Source organism: Dromaius novaehollandiae, chromosome 3 (assembly GCF_036370855.1).
Source record: "Dromaius novaehollandiae isolate bDroNov1 chromosome 3, bDroNov1.hap1, whole genome shotgun sequence".
NCBI lineage: Eukaryota > Metazoa > Chordata > Aves > Casuariiformes > Dromaiidae > Dromaius > Dromaius novaehollandiae.
The window spans coordinates 67355257-67380521 of NC_088100.1; the positions used below are offsets into that span (position 1 = coordinate 67355257).

At 39.5% G+C, this 25265-nt stretch overlaps 1 protein-coding gene across 6 annotated transcripts in view; it reads left to right on the plus strand.

Annotated features, from left to right (window-relative positions):
* Nucleotides 1-25265, plus strand: part of PHACTR2 (phosphatase and actin regulator 2) — a 150725-nt gene that overhangs the window by 75379 nt on the left and 50081 nt on the right. For 5 of the 6 annotated variants that reach the window (XM_064509076.1, XM_064509077.1, XM_064509078.1 and 2 more), the window contains one exon: nt 21655-21822. In XM_064509076.1, the coding sequence (XP_064365146.1) occupies nt 21655-21822 (168 nt within the window). Of the gene's footprint in view, nt 1-227; nt 289-21654; nt 21823-25265 lie in introns of those variants that run through there. The other variant, XM_064509079.1, reaches the window with a different exon arrangement.

Sequence of the window (25265 nt, forward strand, 5' to 3'; positions counted from 1 at the left end):
ATAATCCAATCTTTGCTCCCACTTTTTTTTTTCCCAAGTGGGCCAGCAGCCAGGGTTCTTTGTGTTTTGAGACAAACCTGAAAACCTGAAAATGTCATTCTTTTAGGGGGTGGGGGAGGGAGGAGGAATGTGTTTACGGTGAGAGAGAAGGGAGGGAAGTTTGGGTAACTCGCTGCAGGCAGTGCACCAAGTGACCCTTCAGGAAGACAGGAGTGAAGTGAAACGTCTCTTACCAGTAGCCCTCTTTAGTCCAGCAGCTTGCTGTGAAGTTACATGAGAAAGCCAACCGTAAGTATGTCTCAACACAACTATTACTGCAATAGTATCAATATGTTTTTTTCTCACATATTGACAGGAACTTTATAACCCAAGAATTGTGGCTGTAATCCCACAGAGATACAGATGAGTGTACAGTTGTGCATATTTGCGGAAGTTTTTCAGATCAGAGATCTTGCCTTAGGGAGATCCCTTTTTTCATACAATCTTTCTGTAAATTTCTGTGATGCAGTTTTCAAGCAAATTGTGACTTTTTCAAAATATTTCCTGTCCATGTCAGTTAAAAGAGAAAAGCCAGAGCTCCAGTAGCAATAACAGGTTTTAAACATCAAGATCTGTTTGCAGTTGGAGAACAGATATGTGAAGTTGGTGGACATTAGAGAGGATGACAGACTGAACAACACTCCCCAGAATAACCTTCTAGTAGAATGGCTTAGGGTTGGGCTAGGTTAATAGCAGGGAGTTGCTCTGGCTCTCCCCCCATCCTGGCTAGGTGTCATAAGCTGTGGCATAAAAGGTAAATGGATTCCTTCAGTTTTGAGGATACAGCTCTCAATTTCCTCTATTGTTGCTATAATATTCTGAAAGGGAAGCCAGCCATATGAAAATGAATATTAAATTTGACCTGAAATGAAATTGTTGATGAGAATTTTCCTTGCCCCAAAAAGTACAGCAATTTTTGTTATTGTCCTTCCAGCATTTTCACAGATTACTCACTTGTTCCTAATAGCAGGTAATTTTGTGCCTATAAAAATTATGTCCAAATACACCTCCAAAAACTACTTTGACTTTATGTAAAATTCTGATTACATTCTGTTCACCAACTTCAATGAAGCACATAAAAGACACTGTTCAGCCACTGCATATTTAGCTCTTCAGATTTAAGCTCTGTCTGCTTTTGGTCCTGAAATAGGTGGGTTTGTGAAAACATTTCTTGGAGGCAAAAGCGAGTATATAGAGCCATGAACTCCAGTGTAGTGATGGTAACTAGAAATGTTCATCTGCACTTATAAAATACAAATTGGGTCTTGCTATATTTCTGTTGCTCTGCGCTTCCCCAGGAAGCTGGCAGGCTGTTGGTGGTGCTGCTGCAGATGGGGAGAGGAAGCTGCACAGTTGTTCCTGTCACCCATGAGCAGCAGACTTGAATTTGTTCTGTGGGCCTTCATGGAGTGATTCATGGCCATTGACACATGTCATTCCTCCTGCCTCTGCATCAGCATTGATCCACTTAAAGATGTGGAATATTAGTAATAAGTTGCAGTGTTGCTAATACATGAGTAAATTAAGACATAGTCCTTTATCTTCCTCTGAGTGCTAAGAAAATTTTTTTAAGTGGTGTAGTAATATGTTTTTTGGTGGGGGGGAGTTTAGCTTTGAGATAAATCAGACAAGATCAAAATCAAAACTATGAATGGAGTTTTAAAGTCAGTTAAAAGACAGATGTTTGAAATTAGCATATGTGTCGATCAGAGCAGGAAGCCGGTGTTTGTAATGGAGCTGACTAGGAAGGAAGCTGTTTGGATTGGGAGCTTCAGTGTCATAGGGTTGTGTTTCAAGCTTTTTCCTCACCTTCAAGGCTACTGTTGCTACAGAGAGTAAGAGAAGTTTGGTCTATGGATTTCAGTAGAGTCAGAGAAGCATAAAGCTGGATCAGAAAAAGGGGAACAGCAAGGTGTGCGTGGTGGTTGTTGTTGTTTTTTAACATCTGAATTTGCTCTGTTATTCTTCAGATCTGCACTAAGTACAGGTTTTAAAGGAGGTCTCCTGTTGATCAAAAAGGGAAGCAAAAATTCCCCGAACCTACTGAAATATTTTCTTTTTATATTTTGAAATTTGACTAGCTGAATACCAGGTAGTTGAAGGCTCAGTTTGGTTTAAGGTGGATACCGACATCATTTACACATCTACTTAGAATGCCTGAATTAAGATCCCATTTCTCCTGGGATCCCTATGCAATCCGTGGAGCCTACTCTTCAGTAGGTTTTGTACAGGGCAATTGGGGCACCTCCTTTTGGCCCCTGTGCCAATTCCTCGTGTGGAGGGATCTGCATGACTGGGAGCCCAGGTGTGAACTAGGTACCTGCAGTTAGATGATGGTATAAAAGTGTCTTGTGTTGGCAATTTATATCCAAGTGTTCCAGTGTAATTAGTAACTGATATTAGTTGATTGAGCATTGTGTATAGTGCTGCCTGGAGCCTATGAGGGAAAAGTGGTTTCTCCCCAGGAAAGCTCACCATGTAAGACTCTTTCAGCATGTTCAGACCAGAGGGGCTCTGTGGACCTGCAAAATGAGTGACTATGTGATGGGTCAGATATCTGCTGCCAGAGGAGTGCTTTTTGTTGTGGTGGACTTGAGCTGCAGACTGGTACTGATGGAGGCTGTGTTATGGGCCAGGCTTGCCTTTCTAATGTCTGGCTTGTGATTCAGTCAGCAAAGATCACATAATTAATGAAGATTTGTCTTAGCCCAGGAGATCTGTGTTGCTGGAGTCTGGTCTATACTGACACCCACGATCTCATTTTGGAGATGCCTTAAGGAACTTTGAGGCCCAGGGCACCTGTAGACACATGCTCAAGGGTCTTTCCAACGTATGGAGTGTAGAGTCCTCTGTACCTGTGCAGATCATCTATGTGGTACGTGACCATGAAGTCCAATTTGTCTGATACTGGAACACCAATGTACTAGCAGCTGTTAGTGCTCTCAGATACTTATGTGCTAGCCTTTAAGATACCATGGTGACATATGGCCCTGTTAATAGGGCCACTGCTAGTTACTGTGAGTTCTGGCATGGTCTTGGAACTGGCCCCATACTACTGCCTATGCTATGCATTCAAAAATTGTGGATCAAGCTCCTTAGACCATGATACTTCAAAAATAATTAAGTTTGCAGATTTTCTGATTTTTTTTCTGCTTTTTAAAGACTTAGGAGTTGCTTTTTCCAGCTGTCTTTCACAAATACAAGAGTGAAAAGTGTAGGCTTATTTTTAAATAAGTGAAGATTCTCCCAGAGGCTTGCTATTCATAAAACATGATATGTCATAGGATTTGCCAAAAAACTTTAAGAGTTAGTTATATCATGCATACCTCTGTTGTTCAAGTTTAGTGTATTATTCCTGATTTTATACAGGGCTTTCAAAAAAGCAAACTCAGTTAACTGTTGGTTTAAATTTGATTTTATTCCTTCTAGAACAAGAAAATATTGAGTGAAAGTTGATAATGGCTTTCTAGCTATTTTTTTTTAACCTGAATCAATATGTACTGTTGTGCTTACCTACATTGCTTGTATTATACACCTGTATTAAAATACAGAAATATCTCCAACAAAAGAAAAATACAGAAATCTTCAAAACAGACCAAAGCCATATAAGCAAACCTGATTACAGTTTCAGATTTTCCCTGAAATATCTTAACTCATTGAAGTACTGCTTTTGAAAGGTTCAATGTAATTAGCTAGTCATGTCTTTCTGTACCTTCTATGTTTAAAGAAGAAAAAAAGGATTATTGCATCATGTTGCCATCAGTCTATAAAGTGCCTGTTCCCCAGGATACCACTTGAAAAGACCTGTGTGGGTAATGTTTGCACAGTGACAGAGCTGTGCAGTGTGATCCACTGGTCTCTTTTTGGGTGTCTCCTGCAGTGAAAATTGCCACCCACTGTTGGAGCTTACCGACCAGTTAGGGTGTAATGAAACAAAGTGCAAACTGAGCACAGAGTTTAAAAATGTTGAATATGTGTGTTAAGAACTTGACTGTAAGAATGAGGGGGAGGTTAGAAGAAATTATAAACCTTTTTCAAGCCAAGAAAAGTGATTGAACCCTTTATCACCTCTTTTCACTTCCAAAATGTTATAACCACTCCCCTAAGCTCAGGAAAGTTGCAGTCATTTGTTTGTAAGCTACTTGAAAATGTTCCTTTAAAAAATAATTATTAGCCTCTTTTCCTTCAAAACCTGCTTTTATACAAAGTGTGTGTAGCTGGAGATTAAGTTACATGTCAGCTTTGTTCAAAATGTCAAAAAGAATTTTTCAGGAGACTTTTTCTTCTTTCTTTCTTTCTTTCCCTGATACCTGTTCAGAGGGAGTTAAATTGGAGTTGATTATTGGAGGGCCCTCTACCCTGCTCCTTCAGCGCACTGTGAAGTGTGGAGCTGAATGGCCTTCAAACAACATAAGAGCAGCACTTGGAAGCTGACTGAAAAGACATTGTACCTTGCAAAAGGATAATGGGAGTAAATTCCAGTTCTTTTTGTTAGCCCAGAGCTGCCAGGCTCCTTCTGCTGCCATGAGAGGAAGGGCATGGTCATAGTCATCCAGGGTCTCTCTGGTTTGTTTGCTCTCCCAGCTCCCTGCAACGATGCCAATACCATTTTGAGGGAGAAGAAGGAAGACTAGGGCACAGGAGGGGAACAGCCAATCTTTATATCCTGCTGCTCTTCTGAGCTGCATGTTTCCAGGCAGAAATTTGATGGAGGTTTAATTTGTATAGTTGTTTTGCACAGCTGTGTAGGGTGTTGGTGAGTGGCACCATGATTCCCAGGGAGCTTTGCAGCATCATCCCACTCCTGAGCGGAGACTGTAGGACTGCTGGCAAGTCCTGGCTCCAGGGTGGGCTGCCCAGATGTTTCCCTGTGTGTAGGGAAGTCCTGGGGGAAAGACCCCACTGGAAACACCATGAATGGAAAGTCAGTGTTTGCTCATTTCTTTGAGGGAGAATCAGTCTTTATTTATTCACTTATTACATGAACAGATAAATCTTTCTCTTTGTTCTGAATATGTGTGCTAAATCAGTTTCATACACTTATCATCATCTCTTATGTAAAACAATCAAGATAGTCAAAAACTGCAAACAGGAATTTTTGAAGTATTCCTATGGGCTTTTCTAAGTGATGGCTCACTTTCCCAGGGACCTCTGGAAACGGACATGTACCTTATCACATAATGTTCCCTCTCTAGGAAAACATTTGCTAGTAGTTTAAAAAAGAAAACTTCACAGAGCTTAAAAAAAGCCAAAGATCAATTTGGTCAACCCTGATGCTGTGCATATTTTACTTGGGACAATTTTGATTTCCAGTACTGTTCTGAGTTGCTAACAAAAGTTTCAGGGCCTTCCAGTGATATTTTGGCTTTTGGCATCTTCTTTTTTATCAAAGCCTTATTAAGGCATTTTTAAACACAGCTTTTGTGTTCTGTTCATCTACATCAACTTGATTGTAAGGCTCATAAAGAAGAAGAATTCAAGCTTTGTCCTTGGCCTCTTTATATATGTATTTTAAACTACCTAACCCTGTTGCCACCTTTGGCATAAAATTGTGTCTGAATTCCTGTGTCAAACTCTTAGAATGTTGCCTTTGTTTAATTCAACATTGAGTACATTACACTTCAAAAAAGAATGGGTCATTCTTTAACATAGTATTCTCCTCCTAAGCCTGCAGAGAGCCACAAGCAACTAGTTGGAAGGAAAGGAAGTGCTGCTATTGAGTGCGGAGGGACTGAGTCTTCTCTGCAGATAACTTTTATAGAAATGTCTAATAATATCAGCTGCACTTCCTACATACTCACAAACTTCAGCTGTCTGCAAGTCAACTGTCAAAACACCCAGCTGCTTTACTTTTGCAGTGGCACAGTGTTTTTTTCCAAATCAGTAAGCTGTAATACACTGAAATCTTTAAGTGTTAGGGCAGCTTTGAGTTTGATTTTAACATCAACAAAAAAACCACAGTGAATGATGTCGAGGTTGAATTACTAATGTTCATAGCTATTTTTAGGTTGATTTATATATTGTTTGTTGTGTCCACTATTTCTAGTCTTTTTGACAAAGGTACCACAGAATTTGTGAAGTCCTAAAAATTGTTAGGATATACTCAGTCATTCAATTTTTTAAAATAAACCATTTCAGTGTTTTCATTTGTGTTCTGACTTGCAGTTACTTAAGGGTCTTATAGCCAGGTTTACCTTTGCAGTCACAACTAATTAAAAAAAATACCTTTTTAAATGAATTCTGAAGTGTTTAGGGCTTAAAGAGTCTTTAAGAACCTATGAAGTACAGTGAGGTGTGGCATTCCATACAGTGGGAGTGATACTTGGCAGCATTAGCTGGCTAGAAATAGACTACATTATTCTTGAAGTTGATTTAGTTTGTACAAAACCCTATATAAATATATTATCTGATTTAGAACAACCTTCAGTATGTCTTATTGGGCAACTGGAAGATTATAAATTCTCACTGGAACATGATGACTGCTGACTCCTAACTGAATTTGGCTCGGTATGAAAATGACAAAGTGTTACCAGTGGCAGTACAGTGTTGTATGCCAAAATATCTGGGCGGTCTCAATTCCTCCACATTAGACAAACAAAAGCATTGCTACTGGTCCTGTTTGAAATCCTTACTAATGATGTGCACTGAAGCAAGTTTTGAATGAATGCTATTACAGTCTATGGTAGTATTGCACTGAAATGCATTGGTAAAGGGAAGATGGAGTCTTACATTTCTTCTGTGGGTAGTTGCTCTTGGTCTCAAGAGATACTTATCCAGCTCCAGCTAAAACAATTAATTTCAAACACAGCAGACATTTTATTTTAGCCTAAGGTTACGAAGATGTATTTTATGATTGCTCAGTGCCAATGCCTGAATGAGAGAGGTGTTAGAAAAGGACATGATGTAAGCAAAAATAATATGGACTTCTAGATATTTAAATCATCTTAAAAATGCAACAGCTGAGCAGGTGGCAATGAAAAATCAGAAATCTGTTGTTCAAGCTGTTCTCTTTCACTTTATATTTAGATTCGGTATGGGAACGGTCTTCGTGTTTTGTGTTTTGATAGCTCCTGCCACTATGCGGTCCCAATCTATGACTAGCCCTCTTAAACACTGTGATAATACAAATCATTCAGGATCAAGAGAGAGCAGAGGACAAGCTGGAACCTGAAATACAGCATGAAACAAGGAAGTGGGGAAATGAACATGTCAATTATATATTTGCCATATGTATGACAATTTTACAAAGTAGTTGCATTCTCATATGGGGAAAATGGAAAACTCTGCTGGAAAAGCTTCAGTGTATTTTACCTTCTTTGACAGCAGTAAGGCCTCTCTCCATCCAAGGCCTCACCAAGTCACAGGACCCTGCAGTCAACCTAGTCCCTGACCAAGCTGATCACCAGGAGTAGGAACCAAAGGGGTGCCTGTGATGGCAGGGCTTGTTTCTACTCCCTCCTCTACTTGCCTCTCCAAGTGCAGCAGCCTGGGCCGGCTCATGGGGCTGCTTCTGGGAGCAATGGGTGTTGCTGGTGGTACTCTGCTTTGTGTCCCCTTCTCGTGCCTTGCAAACTAGGTTTGAGCCCCTGACTGTTACACCTTTCCCTTTTACTTAACTGGTTGTCCCCCTGGAATTAGTGTCTGCTCTTCATGTGTGGCTTTTTCTTTATCCCTTTCTTCTCCCAGAAGGGTTTGATACATTGGTTAGGGCTGGGCTGGTGCCTGGCCCTAAGAGGAGAAGGACAGAAAATCCTGTACAAGGCAAACAGAGCTTTGTATAGTTGCTTTACAGAGAGGAAGAACTATAGATTAGTCAGGTTCTTTTGAGGGATGTATTTTAAAAATCTCAATTTATTTAGCAGTGCTTTTAGAGAACCTTGCTGGTTCTCCTAAAAAGAGGTTGGATTTTGATTTCCAGCTGCACCTCCATTAGTGTCTTGACCCAGGAGCACGTTAACTGCAAGCTGCTCTGCTGACACAAGCTGAGGTGCATTGAATGAGAACAAGTTTCTCATTTGCAGTCTGTTCTGGCCAAAGGCTTTTTGATTATCAGTGCCTCACTTCCTTAAGCACTGATTCCATAGAAAAATTAAAGTTTAAAATGTGTGTGAATACAATCTTCAAATTTACATAAAGTTTCTACTACAATTCCACTGAGCATTTAGTTCTAGTGAGTGCCACCAGCTTGCTGTTTCTTGATTGTGTAGGAAAGGGAATACACTGTTTTTAAATATGACTGAGTCATTTCACAACTGCATATGAACCTGTCCTTTTACATAAACTCTGATGCTCAGGGGCATGTTCAAATCAGTAAAGGAAGAGCAGCTGGGCTGACAAATATGTCAGCTTGTGTCTGATCCCCCACCCTGGCCCTAATAAAGAACCAGATACGGTGAATAAAACAGCTGTTTGCTATGTAGCTAGGGTTGATGAGAGTAATGAAACATGATGCTGAATAAAAGTCAGCTGCAACTTGGTGACTCCCATTTCCTCATAGCAAATAAGATAACTTTAGCTTTATTCAGAATCGTGATATTATATGTACAGAAAAATATGAGCTGAGGCTTTAGAATTGACAAACAGGCATTTTGACTGAGAGGAGCTGTGTTTAATCATGAACGGTTTCTTCTGAGCGTGTTGGAGTTTTATTATTACTGTTTATCCAAGCTGGTATCTAGCAACAAAGGCAAACGTTTTAAAGGCAGCTAAAAAACTAAACTTAAAATAAACAGTTTTCTCTTCAAAGACTGCAGAGCTAATAGCCTACATAAATATTTGCAATGACACCAACACTCAGAAATTTGCTAGTTGGATTTAAGTGTCCTTGAGCTCCTCCCTGGGGTTCTGAGGCCAGCTGGGTCACAAAAAGAAACTATTTGCTTCAGATTTGACTTGCACACATTTGGACAAGTGCAATATGCCATTTCCTGTACTAGAAAATAGGTGTTGAAGTAGTGCCAGTGTGAAAGAAAATGTCGCTTTTGAAAGGCAGCACAGCAAACTCCAGGCTAGCCTGTACAGGGGATTTAATTACATGACAGATCAAATTGCTCTTAAGGTATTTTGTATGCAAATGTTCTGTTATTTGTAGATCTAGAGCTCCTCGTTATAGTAGGTAACCATGAGGGGGCGTGGGGACAGGGGTGTATTTTATTCTGTGCCCACAAAACCAAACCTGCTGTCAGATTTATAGACATGTTTGTGAAAGATTTGGTTCAAGATATACAATAAAGGGAAAAGCACACATGTACTGTTTATACAGCATTCTGTCTAGCAAGGATGTTGGGTAGCCAGCAATGAATTGGGATGGGATGAGTGGGAGAGGAGGAATGTGCAACTACCTTCCCCAGCTGCCTTCTTATTGAAGAAAGAAAATCGTTAACAAAGTTAACGCTTAAGGCGATCATCACTGGAGTGTTTGATTTGGTGGATGGGGCAGAGGATGTTTCTGTAAGGAACTATTCTCACACTCATGTGAGAGCATAGTTCCACTGACAGTAAACTCAGGCTATAGTTTCATGATAGAAGTCTTCAATCTCTTCCCCAACTAGCTTCCTGTATTGTCCCCCATCCCCTCTTGTCCTTTCCTGTGGCACACCATCCAACTTCCTTTTGTCGGCAAAACTATTTACCTGACCCTCCTATGATGTAGTAAGGAACTGTATGGGCTTTAAAAGCCTATACAAAAGGTTATTTTTCTTCTGGCTCAGTACAAGAATCTGGCTCAGAGTGCAACCTCACAAATAGTCACCAACATGGTTGTTTGTTCAGCTGATATTTCCACTGTGATGTGAAAATAGGCTGAGATATGATATGAAATGATAACTGCCTGCGTGCACATCATATCTAAATACTGTCTCCACTGACTGTGAGAGCCTTCTGGAGACCCATGCCATAGGTCTTAGCGCTGTGGTAAGCAGTGCAGTCCTTAGGCATTGATCTGTGAGAGGATGTCTCTGTCCTTCCAGCTGCACAGAGACAACGGTGGAAAGGCTTTGGGGAGATGTCGGCAGTTGAGTCATTTAGCCTGTACTGCAGGGTAGATTGGTTGTTAGCAAACTGAAATCCGCACTTGGATTTTAATATTAAACTCCAGGTGAACCAGCCAGACAGATGTGGAGCAGCCACAAGTTTGTGTTTGCTTATGTATGGAGAATAGTGAAGCTAGAAGCAACCTTTAAGCTGCTGAGGGTAATTTTGGCTATGCTTTGACTGTTTTGTTAGGTTTTTGACTCAACCGTAATAATGAGTAGCTAAGACCGCGTGAAGATGTGCTGATTCATGCTCTGAAGGCAAACAGGCTCCTAAGAGGAGTCTTAGTTAAGCACCTAAAACTACATAGGATTTAGTAGTCTGACAATACAAGGAATGCTCAGCAGAATTTGCACTGGACTAAAAGGTTTGCATTTGCCTTTTTTTCTTTTAACAAATTGCTGATTACTGTACTCCTCATCAAATTTCTGGGAAGTCTGGGGATAGGAAGTTCTTGTATGGCATGCTACATAGTATTCCTATTACAAGTCCTCTCTTGTCAGGACAAACCAGGACCAAGGAACATATGGGTCTTGTCCTTCCCCTCTCTTCCCTTTCTTTAGTGATAGCTGCTGCTGCTAGGACAGACCTTGCAAAGGGCTTCTAGTCTGCTTTGGGTAGATGGAAAGCAAGTTTACAACTAGCTGGAGAAGTGGGAATGGGGCCAAAGGCTTCCATGTAACATACTTGGCCCATGTTTATTCCTGCTTTGGTATTACAAACGTATTGATTATTGCAAAAATGTTTAATTCCTTTTATTACCACACAGGAAAAGGGCCGTGTACTCGCTTCAAGGTATTTTTTGCTCCTAGCCAGTGCCTGCTTGGAAGATTCATCGCTTGCCTGTTGCTAAAAATATTTGTAGTAAATGTGTTATAGCTAGTTTTCTCCCCTGTATTAGGACTGTAGCAAGAAAAATTAGTCTGTAGGAAATATTTCTCATTCTGCAGTTCTAGCTTTCAAATGTGGCATTTTAAAATTATCATTACTAAATTTAATAAGATGACTAAGCGCAGTTTATTTTTAGGTTGAATTACAAAATTTTCCAAAAATTTTTTTAACTATAAATAGAAATCTATACCATTGTGCTTCAAAGGGATTTATCCATTGATATTCTGCCACAGGAAACTAGTTTTCAGCCTTCAGCTTGGTTTGATTGTTATTTCATGTACACTGTAATTTTTCATTTCTCTCCTCCCACATCTTCATTTTGGTGCCTGGATTTTTTTGTCTGTTATTATGGAGAAGTCTCTTGGATCCAGAATTTAACCTATCCTGATGTTTCATATATCTGGAAAACTTTACTGTCTGGAAACTTTCCATTTGCTTCTTTTAACTCAACTTTTGGGGTGGAGGAGAGAAAAATAAACAACCTGCATTCAACCTATGTTCACTTTTCTTCTGGTCCGAGCCAGCTGAGTTCCAGCCAGAGAGCAGATATCAAGAGTGTTTTCAGCCAGATCAGTTTCAAAGATTTAGTAAAGGAATTGCAAAGCATTTGCTTATTCCTTTCGTAAGAAGCAAAAAGAATGGAAGTTAAACATTTGGCTGAAGAGGGAGTAAGTGTTGTACGTACATGTTCTAATAAAGACTACATGATGCCAAAATGTAAATAACTAATTTGCAAAGGTATGTCTGTGGGCATATTGCAAACATGAAGTCTGGTGCTGAGGTCCTTATTTTTATTCGATCTTTAAGTCTTGACATAAGAAATGGGTGAGAACAAAGGCGATCATTGCAGAGTTATAACTGCTTTGCTCAATGCCCTGTAGAAGCCCTGCTGCTACCTAGATGTAGTAGCCAAGTACTCTGCCCAGGTAACTGTATGAGAAGGGTAATTTAGTCAGGCTGGGTAGCCCGGCTTATCAGAGCTGTATTGCCTTCTGGTACCTGTAGTATTTCAGGTATCCCTACACAGTGCCCTACAGCCATAAGTTTGGATTATACTGTAAAATTAACCCAGTGGGAATGAAAACTATACTGTGAAGAAACTCTATAGGCTGCACATTGAGTGTTATCTGTATTTAGGTTTCATTAGCAAGAGACAAATTATGGTAACTAATATGATAGCCTGTAACCTGACAAAACAACAAAGAACACTGAGTTAATGTGGTTATTGTGACCAAAAAGAAGGGGGTGGGGGGCACTGCTTAAGGTAACTCTGAAGCAGAGGTCTTTTGTGCTTTACTGTAGCATAATTTACACAGGAATTCTGCCAGAGCAGGAAGTGGAAGCAGCCTCACATTGACACTGTCCTATTTACTGTTTCCTATGCCATGTAGTGGGAAGCCAAGACTAAGTCTCCTCCTTCTGTGCTGGGGACCAGCCACTTGGGGGAAGGAGGGTTCCTAGTTATAGCTAGATAGGCAGATAACTGTACAAGCTCTTGCAGACACTAAGCAAATTAATCCCGGGTGTACAGAGGAAAGAGAACAGTAATAAATACATGTGGGGGACAGCCCCATTGCTTGAACAAATCTAAAATGTGACTCTGCTCACGTTCCTCTTCTGTGCACTGTAAAAGAGGATAAGAGGATAGTGTGGCAGGGCATCCCTCTGAATCGTGTGGCTTCTGCACTAACATTTTGTTTCTCCAAAGGATTTAGAAGTGCATATGCATGTTTAGCATGGTGCTGGCAGGAGGGGAGAAGAGAGCCATGGTGGAGTTTGCAGTAGGCCTTACTCAACTTTGCTTCTTTTCTGCAATGTAAGACTCAGAAGTTGGAGCCCTGGGCACCCATGCTGTCACTTTCAGGGGAGCACAGAGCTCCTTTCCTCCCTTCCTTCTAAGTGCCTGTACAGCACTTGTGCTTTTTGCAGAGCTAGGCAGGGGCTCATTAAAGGGGTAGAATATGGCCTTTTGTCTACAGATGTACTAAAGCTGAATTTTCCACCTCCTGCTGTTTTTGACTTTCTGCAGAGAGGTTATGTTTTGCTTTTAGCGTGTTGGGAGTTACATGGTCCAGGCTCATAAAGCCTTTTCTGAGTTTTGGCGCTGCAGGTCTTGTGTGACACTGACAACCCAAACAGTGTTTGTGTATATATGCTTGTAAAAACCTGGAGATATTCAGGCAAGTTGTATCCATTCCTGCTGTGATTATCCCAGGAGGATCCACCCACTACCCACTTTGGCTGTTTTAAGGCAGCAGTCAGAATCCATCTGAAGTAGCCACTACCCACCCTGTTTAGCTCATCACCAGCAGGAGGTCCAATTAACATTTTGCAATATTGGCAGCTCCATATGGAAACTACCATGCAGCCACCCACATTCGAACTTCAGCTTTTTCCTTCCATTTAGTTAAAACACAATCAAGTCAATTAGCTCATGACAGAGTTTCCCTGAAGTTAAACTCCAGATGTATGGCAAGGCAAAAGCATTCGGCATTGTGGTGCTCTAAGGTAGATTATAGCTCTCCCATTTGTCAGTTTATCCACTGGGGATTAGTTGCATTTTTCCCTTCCAAGTAGAAAACAAAAAGAAAGAAAAAAGACCTGTCTTTCCATTTGGTTTTGGTCAGGAAAAATTGATATAATGCTACAGAATTTGAGAGATTGATTTAAGATGACGTTGATAGTGTCAGAATGACTTCTGTTTTTAATGACTGGGTCAAACACTTTACCATCCAGTGTTTTTGGGTTTTTTTTTCCCTGTTCCAATAAGCTTCAGAAATAAACAGCTTACCGTACTCTATAGCAAGTCAATGGGTTATTGTTCTTGTCACTGAATTGGGATAATATGCAGCTGCATAAACATGCTGATTTTGCTGGCTTAAAGACCATGACTTCAAACTTTGGTTCCCTTTGGCAACACTGTATAGAAAATGATAACACTGTCAGAAGAGGATTTGAGATCTCAATAAACCACGATGTCTTTTGCAGTACATCCCTGCAGGGCCAGTGGGCACAGTGAGAGGAAGAAAAAACAACTCAACTAGCTAACTGATAGTTGATAAGAAATCATTCAGACCTGAATCCACACATAAAATAACTTTGAATTGAAGCCATTGCATCTTCTGTTGCATGTTGCAATCCATTTATGATTAGATAGAGTGATTTGAGTCACTTGTGTGAGGGGGAAAAGAAAAGGTTATTCTCACAAACATTGAGTAATGGGTGATGAGCAAAAGTGTTGGGTACTGGTACTGCTGTGGTACCTCAGCATCAGTGGAGCACTTAATTTTGTGCTTCACATTGCCTCCAGTTGCATCTCCTGCCTATGCTGTTTTGCCTTTTCCTGCTTGGTCCTGTCTTCCCAGCAATGGGGAGGAGGAGAGGCTAGAAACAGACTGTTTCTTCTTCAGGCTCCTGCGTTCGTTGCTTTTCTTGGCAAAGATTCAGAACAAAATTGCAATGCAGGTAAGTCAGTGACAGTTCTTGGGGGGCAGGTGGCTGAGAGAAGGGACTGCAACATGAAGGAAGGTCCAACGCCCAAAGGGGAGAAGAGAATTTGTAACGATGCCAACACCATCATGTACTTACAGCCCTAGTGTGAGAAAGAATCTCTTAAAGTTGTATGTCAGTGCTCTAGCAAGACTAGATCAGTTGTGGAGAGTAATGCTGGAGAGGGAGACAGAGAGAGGAAAGGAAAAACCCTTCTGGCTACTCGTTCAAGAGGTTTAATAGCATTGTGGTCCTGTAATCCTTTTTTTAGTATCAGACAGATTCAAGTGATACTGTCCATTCTAGTTAAAAGTACAGTGACTATTTTTCTTGTAGGAGATCCATACTCATCATATCACTCGTGTATGTGAATTCCTGTAGCTTTTTAAATGAATGAATTTAGGTACAGCATCACATTCCTCCTGGTGTTCTCTCTCTTGCACTGGCCTGCATGGCCTCCAACTGGCTTTCTGCACAGGGCCATTGCTCCCACTCTTGGTTAGGGGAGTCTGCTTTGAGCAGGGAGGGAAAGTAGGTTTTAACAGGCTGAAGTAGCCAATGCAAGGCAAATGCATGTGTATTTTGTGGATTCATTCAGGTTCAGGCACATGGTAGGTGCTAGGCTGTTAAGCGTTGTCACGTTTGCGGCTACAGTTTCATGGTATTCTGACCGCGGCTCTGGAGCTGATTCAGGCTCAGCCCATTCACCTGTTTCCAGCCCGTGCCACAGTTTGCCCCTCTCCCAGTGTTTGTAGCATTGTGCTGAAAATGAAATCACTCAAATGACCTGGATTAGAAATAACCTCTTAAAAAAGGAAAGAGGGTGGAAAGGGGGAGGTATTTTCAGTCTGGATCACTCAGTGATCTACTTGCAATGAAGCCCAGTGAGCAGTTGTATTTTTACAACTGAAGGAATGGCATATCTTTGGGAGGTCAGGAATGAGTAGATGGAAGAAGGGTGGGGAGAAGAAAGGCTTAGGCTGACATCATCACTCTGCATTTTACACACAGAGAAACAGAGAGATTTCAGGCATTCAGATTTAATATCATGAAGTACAGCACCTGCACCTTCAGTGACAGAGCATCTGTTCAGAGTTTGACCCAATAGCACAACTTTTGACACACCTACGTTCTGCCTTACTTTTTTTGGTTGAATGTAGTCCTAAATGCTTTTACTCCAGAATGTCAAGAATCTTTGTGAAAAGAGTAAAATAATTAAACTTCACAAAAATGTTTTCATTTCTCAGTACTATTCTGTTTGTTAAGTAGAAACTGAGATGTGCATGCTGTATAGCTTTTCAGGGTTACAGAGTGAGTCAGTATTGTAAGTAGAAACAGAATTAAGGAATTTTTGATGCCCAGAAATATGCTCTGCTAGGCCAATAACAATGGAATTGTAATTGGATATGTTGTGATATATTATTTGAAAATATTACCAAGAAGCTTGCTAATTAAGCCACCTTTATACATTAAAATTACAATCTCTACTTATTAGCATTGATTACAGTACATTTGTTATCAGCATGGAAAAGTAATAGTCTCTGTAAGGCTGACTTAAAATGATTCTCCTTTTTCATATCCTACATCATTGTTGGTCACACAACTCAAAGCTCCATTCAAATTAATCTAAAATCACTACTTAAGGTGGTGAAGAGAAAATTGTTAAAAATAGCAATTTATACAAGGCATTCCATACTAAATTAGTCTATCTAGTCCTGTAAACTCTTTATCACTGTGACTAAATGTGAACACAGACTAAATGCGAACTAATATGGGAAAGAATATTAAAACTATTGAGGTTCAGTAAAGGATTTTTCTTCTGTAGAAAAAAATATTGCATATACTCATACTGTAGCTAGCTACTTAATTACTCAGACTTTACATTATTTTTTTTAATCATCAGTAACTCAAATTACTAATAGTAAAGTACAAGCAAGGAATTGTGATCTGGTAACTATTAAATTATGGTTCTACTAGAAAAAATAGCGTAAGGACATTGTTTTTTTTTTTGTTTTTTTTTTTTTTAACATATATCTGTATTACTGCCAGTATTTAATAGTGAAGTTAGGTTGTCTTACTATTGACTTACTTTTTTCACTGAGAGAAGTAAAGAGTTCAGAAGTAAAAGTACAGAGCAATTTATTGTATAAATATAGCTCTCTTTCTGTTCATGAGTTATCTTCAAACCTTTAAAAATGGTCTCTTTGCATTCTGGATCAAAAGGCTTGGAATCGGTAGAATCACAGCTGTTTATTTCAATGGAATTTATATTAGACTTGCTTGAAATGATTTGATAGATTATTTTTGTTGTATTTTGGTTTTGTAAAGTTAGTTTTAGGGGGACACCTAAAGAAAGTATTTGGGTATTTCAGTGCTGACATGAACATCTTGGTGCTGAAATGTACCATGCCATGGAAAGGAATTCCACTGTAAGGAATTCACACTCCTGCTGCAGCTGCACAACATCTCTGGAGAACATTCACACCAGAAAAGTGTCTCCTAGGCAGCTGCAGAGATGAAAGTCACTTATTGCAAGTAGCCTTTCCTGCATCAAACGTGTTCAGGCATTTCTATCTTTGGTCATTTATAGGAAAGCCAGGGTCATCCATAAGCAGATCTAATCTTTGCTAGCAGCAAAGGGGCTATCCTCTTTGTTTCCTGCATCTAGCTCCTGACCTGTGCCAGCGTGATTTGGCTCTGCAGTGTTTCAGTTAGCATTGTAGTTGGTCTTTTACAGCCTGGCCTCTTGGAGATCTTGATAAAATGCTTGGGACGACATCAGTGTGGTGCAATTTGGATGGTTAATATCCTCAGAGGATGATGTTGTTTATGACTTACTTTCCTTGCATCTTCTGCTACCTAGACTATTGGTCCCTGGTGATATTGATTTAAATGTTACTAAGAAAAATGGACAGGTATAGATGCATCAAGCAGTATTGAAGGGTCAAAACCTTGCTAATTATCTGAGATGGAGCAATACTAGTACCAGTGCATTGTCTTAGTGTAGCCAGGATATGTCTACATTAGCAGGTATTGTAGTATCTTAGGAATGAGTCTATAGAGTAAGACACTCATGGCTGAGGGCACAACATCCACGCTATTGGTGTTTGGAGAGTTTTATTGTGGTACCCTGAAGTGAATCCTTATCAGCATTTGGAACACCTGAGATGCACTGCTGGAGCACATCTCCCAGTTTAGTTTCATCCTAAAATAATATAATCTGTGCACTTCAAAATTACTTTACAAGACAAACCAAACCCAGCAATTGGGGGAAAATCAGGAGGTTTTATTCATAAGGAAAGTCCTGATGCAAGCCAAAACACTAATCTAGGCACACTCTTTGTTGCTCAAGGTGAGCGTTCAGGGAACATCAGTGCAGAACTCATTGAAGAACCAAAACTTCATTTAAGTTAAAATAAAAATGAACTGCCTTTCATTTTCTCCAATATTCAATACAATCAGACACTTCTTATCCTTCGGATACAAAATCTGCAGCTAGGAACAAAGGACTGAAATATGTCAAAATAATTCTATGCAGCTTGTATTGTGAAAAGTCCTAATGCCAAAATTAATAATAAAGTTTATTGAGGGCAATGGAATGACTCATTGGCTTTTTGAAGACAGTGGGAAGAAGGTGGGACTTCAAGACACTGTACAAATAGAAGAATAACACAAGTGACCAAGCTCTTCTAATCTTGGAAAGCTAAGAAGTTTCCTTTCATCTCAGTGAATATGTATAATACTTATAATGATTAATAGAAGGTACATAAGCTCTCTGAGGTGAAAAATACACCCCTTTATTCTTAAATAATACATGAGCTATAAAGCAAAGAGTGTAAATCTTAAACACCAATTTCCTGCTGGCCATTTCAAAGATGAGAAGTAATAGCTTTTGAAAAGATCTTTCCATAAATGCTCTGGAACATCACCATTGAAATTGGTGTTTTTTTTCTAGTCAATTTATTGGTAAAATGTGCTACTGTACATTGCTTTTGAATTCAAAAAAGTCCTTTTTCCTAGAAATGTTACTTTATCTTAGATTCATTCTAAAAGCAACGTGTGAGGTTTGGTCATGCTTATCCGTTCCTCTTAGATACATATTTGTGTTGCTTTCCAAATGAAAGGACAGCTTTTCAGTGAATTCCCAGATAACAGGACTTACAGAACACATTAGATTAATACACCCAATCTTTTATTATCAAAAAGAGTTGATGTTGAATCCTTTTTCAAAGTTGCAGTCTTCCTATTTGTAAACAGTATTATTCACCACTAAATTGGTCCCTTTTCTCATGTGCTGGATCATTTAGAAGAGACAGATTTCTTTAACTAGGATATATATCATTATTTCAGAGTGAAATGTTGTCAGCACAGGGACTGGTGGAGGTCCACATTGCTCTGTGGGGAGCCATTGGAACCATAATCCTGTTCCATGCCCTTTGGCAGGAATAGAAGCACACTTAAATTTAGCTGAGGCTTTTGTGAAAGCAGTTGCCTTCAACTGGCAGAGACTGGACTCCATGACTGAAGAAGAGTTGAAAAGATCGATGTTCCTAGTGTTTATAAAGACTGTGCTGTGTATGACCACGATGCTGGCTCTTCACGTCAGTATGCTTAGCCTTTTTAAGACAATGAAGATAAGAACGTGGGTTTTGTTCTGCTGCGTCCGAGGAGGAGATAGCCTTTCACTCACTGTCTCTGCCAGTGAGATAGTTGTTGGCTTCTGTCCCAGGACAAAACTCTTTGGCCACAAGATTCTAATCAGTTTTCTTCAGCACTTCACTTCTGATTCTTTGAGTTTACTAGCACAGATTTAACAAAGCAACAATGTCTTCTCGTATCCCTTAGCATCACAGAAATGTTGCTTGGCAAGGACCTTAGGCGGTTGTTTAATCCAGTCTCTCACTCAGAGCAGGACTGTTGCATACATTAGATCAGGTCAGCCCTGGCTTGTCTGGCCGGTCTTGGAAACCTCCAGAGATGTAGATTGCACAGCCTGTGCCAGTGCTGCACGGAGTGAAAATGTGCTCCTTATGTCTAACCTTGGTAGCTGCAAGCTGTGGTCCTTGCCCCCTCTTACATCATTTGGTACTGCTGAGAAAAAATTGGCTCTCTTATCTTTGTAACTACCTTTTGAGTAACTGTGCTTCTCCCTTAGATCCACAGTCTGCAGCAGAGACTCATGTGCTTGATACAGAATTATACTCCGTAGGCAGAGACTGTAGACCTACACATGAACTGAATACCCACTTCCAAACAATGGACCCTCACAGGGGCCCTTCCACTGCCCCTCTTTTCTTTAAAGCTGCTTCCTGGCTTTTTTTGGTTATATTTAATCCTCAGCTCTCACCTGGCTTCTCAGAGTCGTTAGTGTAGCAGCTGATTTGTTAAAGTGACCCTGAGCTCAAACCTCCCTAAAGACACCCTGTTGTCGTTTCCAGGATTCACAGGTGAGGAAGCTGTGTTTTTACACTCATGCAAGGAATAATTAGAGCTTGGTCTTTAAAATACCCTGGCTTTTTATATTTAAAGCCTATTTGAATGTCTGTCTTCCATCTTCTCTCCATGTTATAGACCACAAAGTACTCAAGGAAAACATTTAAATAGAAGCTTTAAATTTTGATGCATCTGAATAACTGTAATTTATCCAGGATAAGTTTTCTTGAGCTATCAGTTCCATCTCTCTGACAGTACAGAATTTATTATGTTTCATGGCGTAACTCACTCAGATTTGTTGATTTAAATGCTATCACTTGCACAGAGGTTTATCTCTGGTTTTAAATTCATAGACTTCAATAAAGTTGCACAATGCATCTTTTTTGCCAGTTTTTTATTTCAAAACATTGAGAATAAAGTTTCTTGGATGCTGATTGCACTACATCAGCTTTATCACAGAAAAGAATTTTTTTTTAGCATCTCAGATCTATCTAAATTCTAGGACAAATATGGCACTCATCAAATGCCATTTGTCTGAGAAACAGACTGATAAGATTGCAGCATGATGTTATGTGTCTGAAGTTGTATCTTTTAGCAGCTAGGACACAGGACCAGGATTCAGGAAGTCATTTTGCAAACATAAAATTAAGCACTTAACTGTTCTGCGCGTCATATTTTCAATCTGTAAAATGGGGACAGTGATATTTCCTTCTTTTGAAAAGCACTTTCTGATTTAAATGTCTATGATTATCATTATTACTGTTGACAGTGGTATCAACTCTGCTCTGAATTGGTTATAATTAAAATGTTTAGATGAATGAAGGTAATTACAGAACCCTTATGCTGCAAACATTTAAGCCTGTAATTAATTTTATGTACGTAAGTAATCTCAGTGACTTCAATGAAGCTACTCACGTAAATAAAGTTAAGCACATTTGAAGTGTTTGCAGGATCAGGACTGGAAGGCTCTAAGATACCTTAGTTCTTAAATAGAAATAAATAATAAGAGACTTCTCAGAGAAATGTCTGGGGAAATTATTTTAACAGTATGCTACTGCATGTTGTAGAATGAGTCCTGATTTGTTTCACAAAACTCAGTGTTACAGCCATTGATGATAAATACCGGCTTTGATATCATTCAATATATTTTTGTGGAAAATTAATCCTTCTTTCTATTTTGGCTACAGCCCAAAAGCTTATTGTTAAATACGTTTTGTTAATAAGAAGCGTGACTCAGGGTGGCAGACTCCGTGGTAAATGACTGATTATTAGGGATATCAAACTGACCTATTTCTGTGTGCCCATTCCACTGCCAGAACAGCTATCATTAGAGCTTATTGAAAAAACAGATTTGTTTTATTCAAAAGAAATAGTTTCTGTTTTTACATTGTATGGGTTTTGGTTTTTCATAGGATGTTTAGCTAGTTATTGAGCTTTTCTCAAGACTGAGAAAAAGTCTCACAAACATATGCAGAAAAGTTTTTCAGTAGAAGTTAAAAACTACAAAAGCATACATGCATGTCAGATACACAATGTGAGTAGACTGTTCTAGCCTCTGTGTGTGGAATATTGAACAGAAGTGAAGTACAGATGAGGCCTGGCTTGTCACTACAGAATGCATTAAAATGTCCTTGTCTGGATCCTGGAACAGAAAAAACATTGACCAACCAGAACCTTCTGCATTCTGATAATGGAATGGTTTAGCTGTTTTATACTATAATTTTTCTGTCCTCCTTCCTTCAGTTACCTTTCATTTTGTTGTTTATATAGTTGATGGATTGGATAAGGCTTCAATCGCTAACTCGGATGGGCCAACCCCAGGATCCCAAACTCCTCCCTTCAAGAGAAAGGGCAAACTCTCTACCATTGGCAAAATCTTTAAACCTTGGAAGTGGCGGAAGAAGAAGACAAGTGACAAATTCAGAGAAACGTCAGCAGGTATGTGCATGGCCCTTTGCTGGCAAATAGTAAAAAATAATGTAATGGCTTTACAGAGTAATGCTTGAAAATATATTGAACCTAATTGGATGGGCAGGAATTTTTAGGTACAGTATTTGACATAACGTAAAAACTGTTTCATCCTTGGCAAGGAAAAACCTTACTCATATTCTGTCCTGAACCTATCACCAAAAATATGCTTTTAATTTATTTATGATATACATTATATATGATACTCTTTTGATATTGACAGTGCTCTTTTTTCTTTATTAACTAAGAAACACTAGGCTGTATGTTATGTATCCTCATATATGCTGGAGATGATTCTGTGTTCTCCTAATAGTCAGTGACTTGAAACAAATCTTGCCTTCATGGGGACAGAAGTTTGGTGTATTCAGAGGGGAGAAGTGATTGTGGCCATGCCCAGTGGAGTCTGATCAGAAGAACGAGGATCAGCTTTGCAGTTGCGGGTTTCATGCGGGTCAGTGGCTCCTGTGCACCCATATTGACAAGGCTTGAAGAACAGTCTAAAATAAAACACTGACTGAATTACATTCTGTCTGAAAAAGAGCAGGATTGAGGGCTGGGATTCAGTTATCAAACACAGGTGGCTCATGCCATCTGAGATGCTTTGCAATATCCTGGCTGGTCTCTGTTCCAGAGGGTGCTGCATTGTATTTGCCATCCCTGTGCAGGTGTCTCAGTTACCCTCGGGCATCTCAAGTGGCTCTGGACACTTATGTTTAGGAAACTGAAGCCCAGTGCATGCGTGTGTGTGTGTGTGTGTATATGTATGTATATATATATATATATATATATATATATATATATGTGTGTGTGTGTGTGTGTGTATATATATATATGTATATATATGTATATATATAGCATATATATAGATATGCTATATATAATATAGCATATATAGTCTCTCTCTTTCTGTATATATATGTATAGTATATAGCCCACCCTGTAGATTTATGTGTTTATCTGTGTGTCACAGCTCTGGCCAAGCTTTCTCTAGAAAAATCACAAACTCCTATTTTGGGATTCAGACATTTGATACTGTGTTCTTCTAAACTGGAGTCTAATCCAAGAAGCATCTATGGGCTCTTCAGATTCATTACTACCAGGCACATTCTCTGAGGACTCTCTCTCATGGCTCTAGGCTGTAAAGCCAATACAGATATCCTTAAGTGCCCTCAGTTGGCTCTCCTGAACTCTCAAGAGTATGCTGCTTTACATTTTAACCCTACAGCAACCCCTAACAATTACAGCAAGCAGCTCTCTAGTTTTGCAGTACAACTTCTAAAACATGCTTTATTTACACAAAAAGCAAAAAGAAACCATCTTCAAAACCCTTCACTGCTGCCATCATCACTGTGGACACCTACTGAAGTCTTGGACGGTCTTTCTGAGACCCCAGATCCTTCTCTTGTCCTGCTAAGTCTCTGTCCTTCCTGCCCCGCCCCCCCCCCCCCCCCCCGATGGTCTGCAACAAACCCTCCACAATTTCTTTCATACTGCAATCAAAAAGTTCCCCTCAGTCAGCTATTTCCCTCATTGCTTCCATCTTCCTTCAGCTGGCTTCACAGCACTGCCTTTCAGATCTGGGAAGTAAACTAAGCTTGTCTTTATGCCTGGTTAAAGTTCAGTTTTGTGATGAACTTTTTCTTCTTCAGAACAGAGGGCACCAGTGTGCAAACAGAACTCCATTGAAGTTAGGAGAATTTGCACTATAAATTGGCAGCAGAGTAACAGAGTTGATGGTGAAAGACTAAAAAAGTCTGTAGATTGTGTAACTGGGCGCTCTTTTGGTCAATTGTATACTTGATGGTATATACTTATGTGTTGATAAGTGGAAGTTTATTATCAGCATGAACAAAGTATCTCTGTAAATCATACAGGGCATGGGAAAATTTTGATGCAGGAGAAGGTAACACTGTGTTAACTAACTGGAGAGAAGCCGCGCTCTGAGTCCACTTACAAGCCTTTGTATTTACTAGTTCTTTTTGGCAAAAAGCAATTAACACAGTTGATTCTGCTAAGTCCCTAATGTATCTTGTGCTAAGTATCATCTTCTATATGCCCTGAAAAACATTTCATTTTTTATTTCATTGTTTTCATAATGTCCTGCTAGATAACTGTATGTTACATACGTAAGCTTTTGTAAAGCAAAGGCTGCTATGATATTTAATAATGTAAAAATCAGCTAGTGAAACACAAACCTATTTTAATGCTTTAAGTTATATAAACTACAGTATTTCAGTGCCTATATAGTTTGTGAAGGGTAAATATACAAAATTAAATGCGTATCTTGGTGAACAGAACTTAAAGGAAGCTGGGGACTTCTGATGTTTTTTCATTATTCAGTAGATTGATTTTTTTTCCTCTAAGGAGTACATATGCTCTATTTTTAATACGGTTCTAATTATCCATCCTGCTTCACTGTAAAGTTTCATTTATTTGAGTGGAATTATACAAAAATAGTGATGTAGGGAATTAATTTTCAGATTTTCAAAGCTTTTATACTCTTTTGCACATTCAATATATTGACTTGTATTTGTAAATCTCAGGTTACAGCCATTTTTCCAACCATCACAGTATTTAGTGCTTTTTTTCCCTAAAAGTGAAACTCTGGGAATCACGTAATATCTGCAGATCTCAACTTTCACCTGAAACGTAGCAAGTCTGGTTCTGTGATAAGGGGAGATGAAAAGAAAGTAAATCTGGGCAACATGAATTGTAAGAGTTTTAAAAGTAAACGAGAGGTTCCCAAATTTTTTTCCCAACAGTTTGCCAATAAAGTTCATGCAAGGGTTTCACCCCTTAGGACTCTGTAATGTCTAAAATACATATTCGAGTACTTGACCCAATAGAACTGGCACAAGTACAGCTCCCAGAGTTTTATGTTGAGAAGGAAGAATGTATCTAAGTTTTGATTAATCTCCACAGAGTGAAGATTTGGAGTACATCCTCAAGGCAAAGGCAGTTCATAATCTTGCTTAGGTGTTATTGTTGTTTACCCTCCTATCCACATACAAAGTTTTTTTTTCCAAGTTGGGGTGTGCTTTCCATCTTGTGATAGTGGCCTGTTTTGGGCTAGATATGTCATGCATTCATGATGGTTGCCTACTAATAGTAGTACTGGTAGTGGTAGTACGAGTGGTCCAGAACAATTCATTTACATGCTGACCTCTGGTGCCTTCTTTAATTCACCTTCTACCTTGGCCAGAAATACAGATTACGTCCCCACACAATTTCATACAGAGAAAAAGCTGGAATAAATCGTGCTGTTCAGCAGCACTACCTGTGAGGGGCAGTGACCCCAGAAATGCCCAAAACAGACAGAGTGCCAGCCCCAGTGGTGTCGTGAATGACCTTTACAGTGCAGATCAGGTTAACTTTTAGTGAAAGCCTATTTCATATGCTTGAAGATTGCCAAG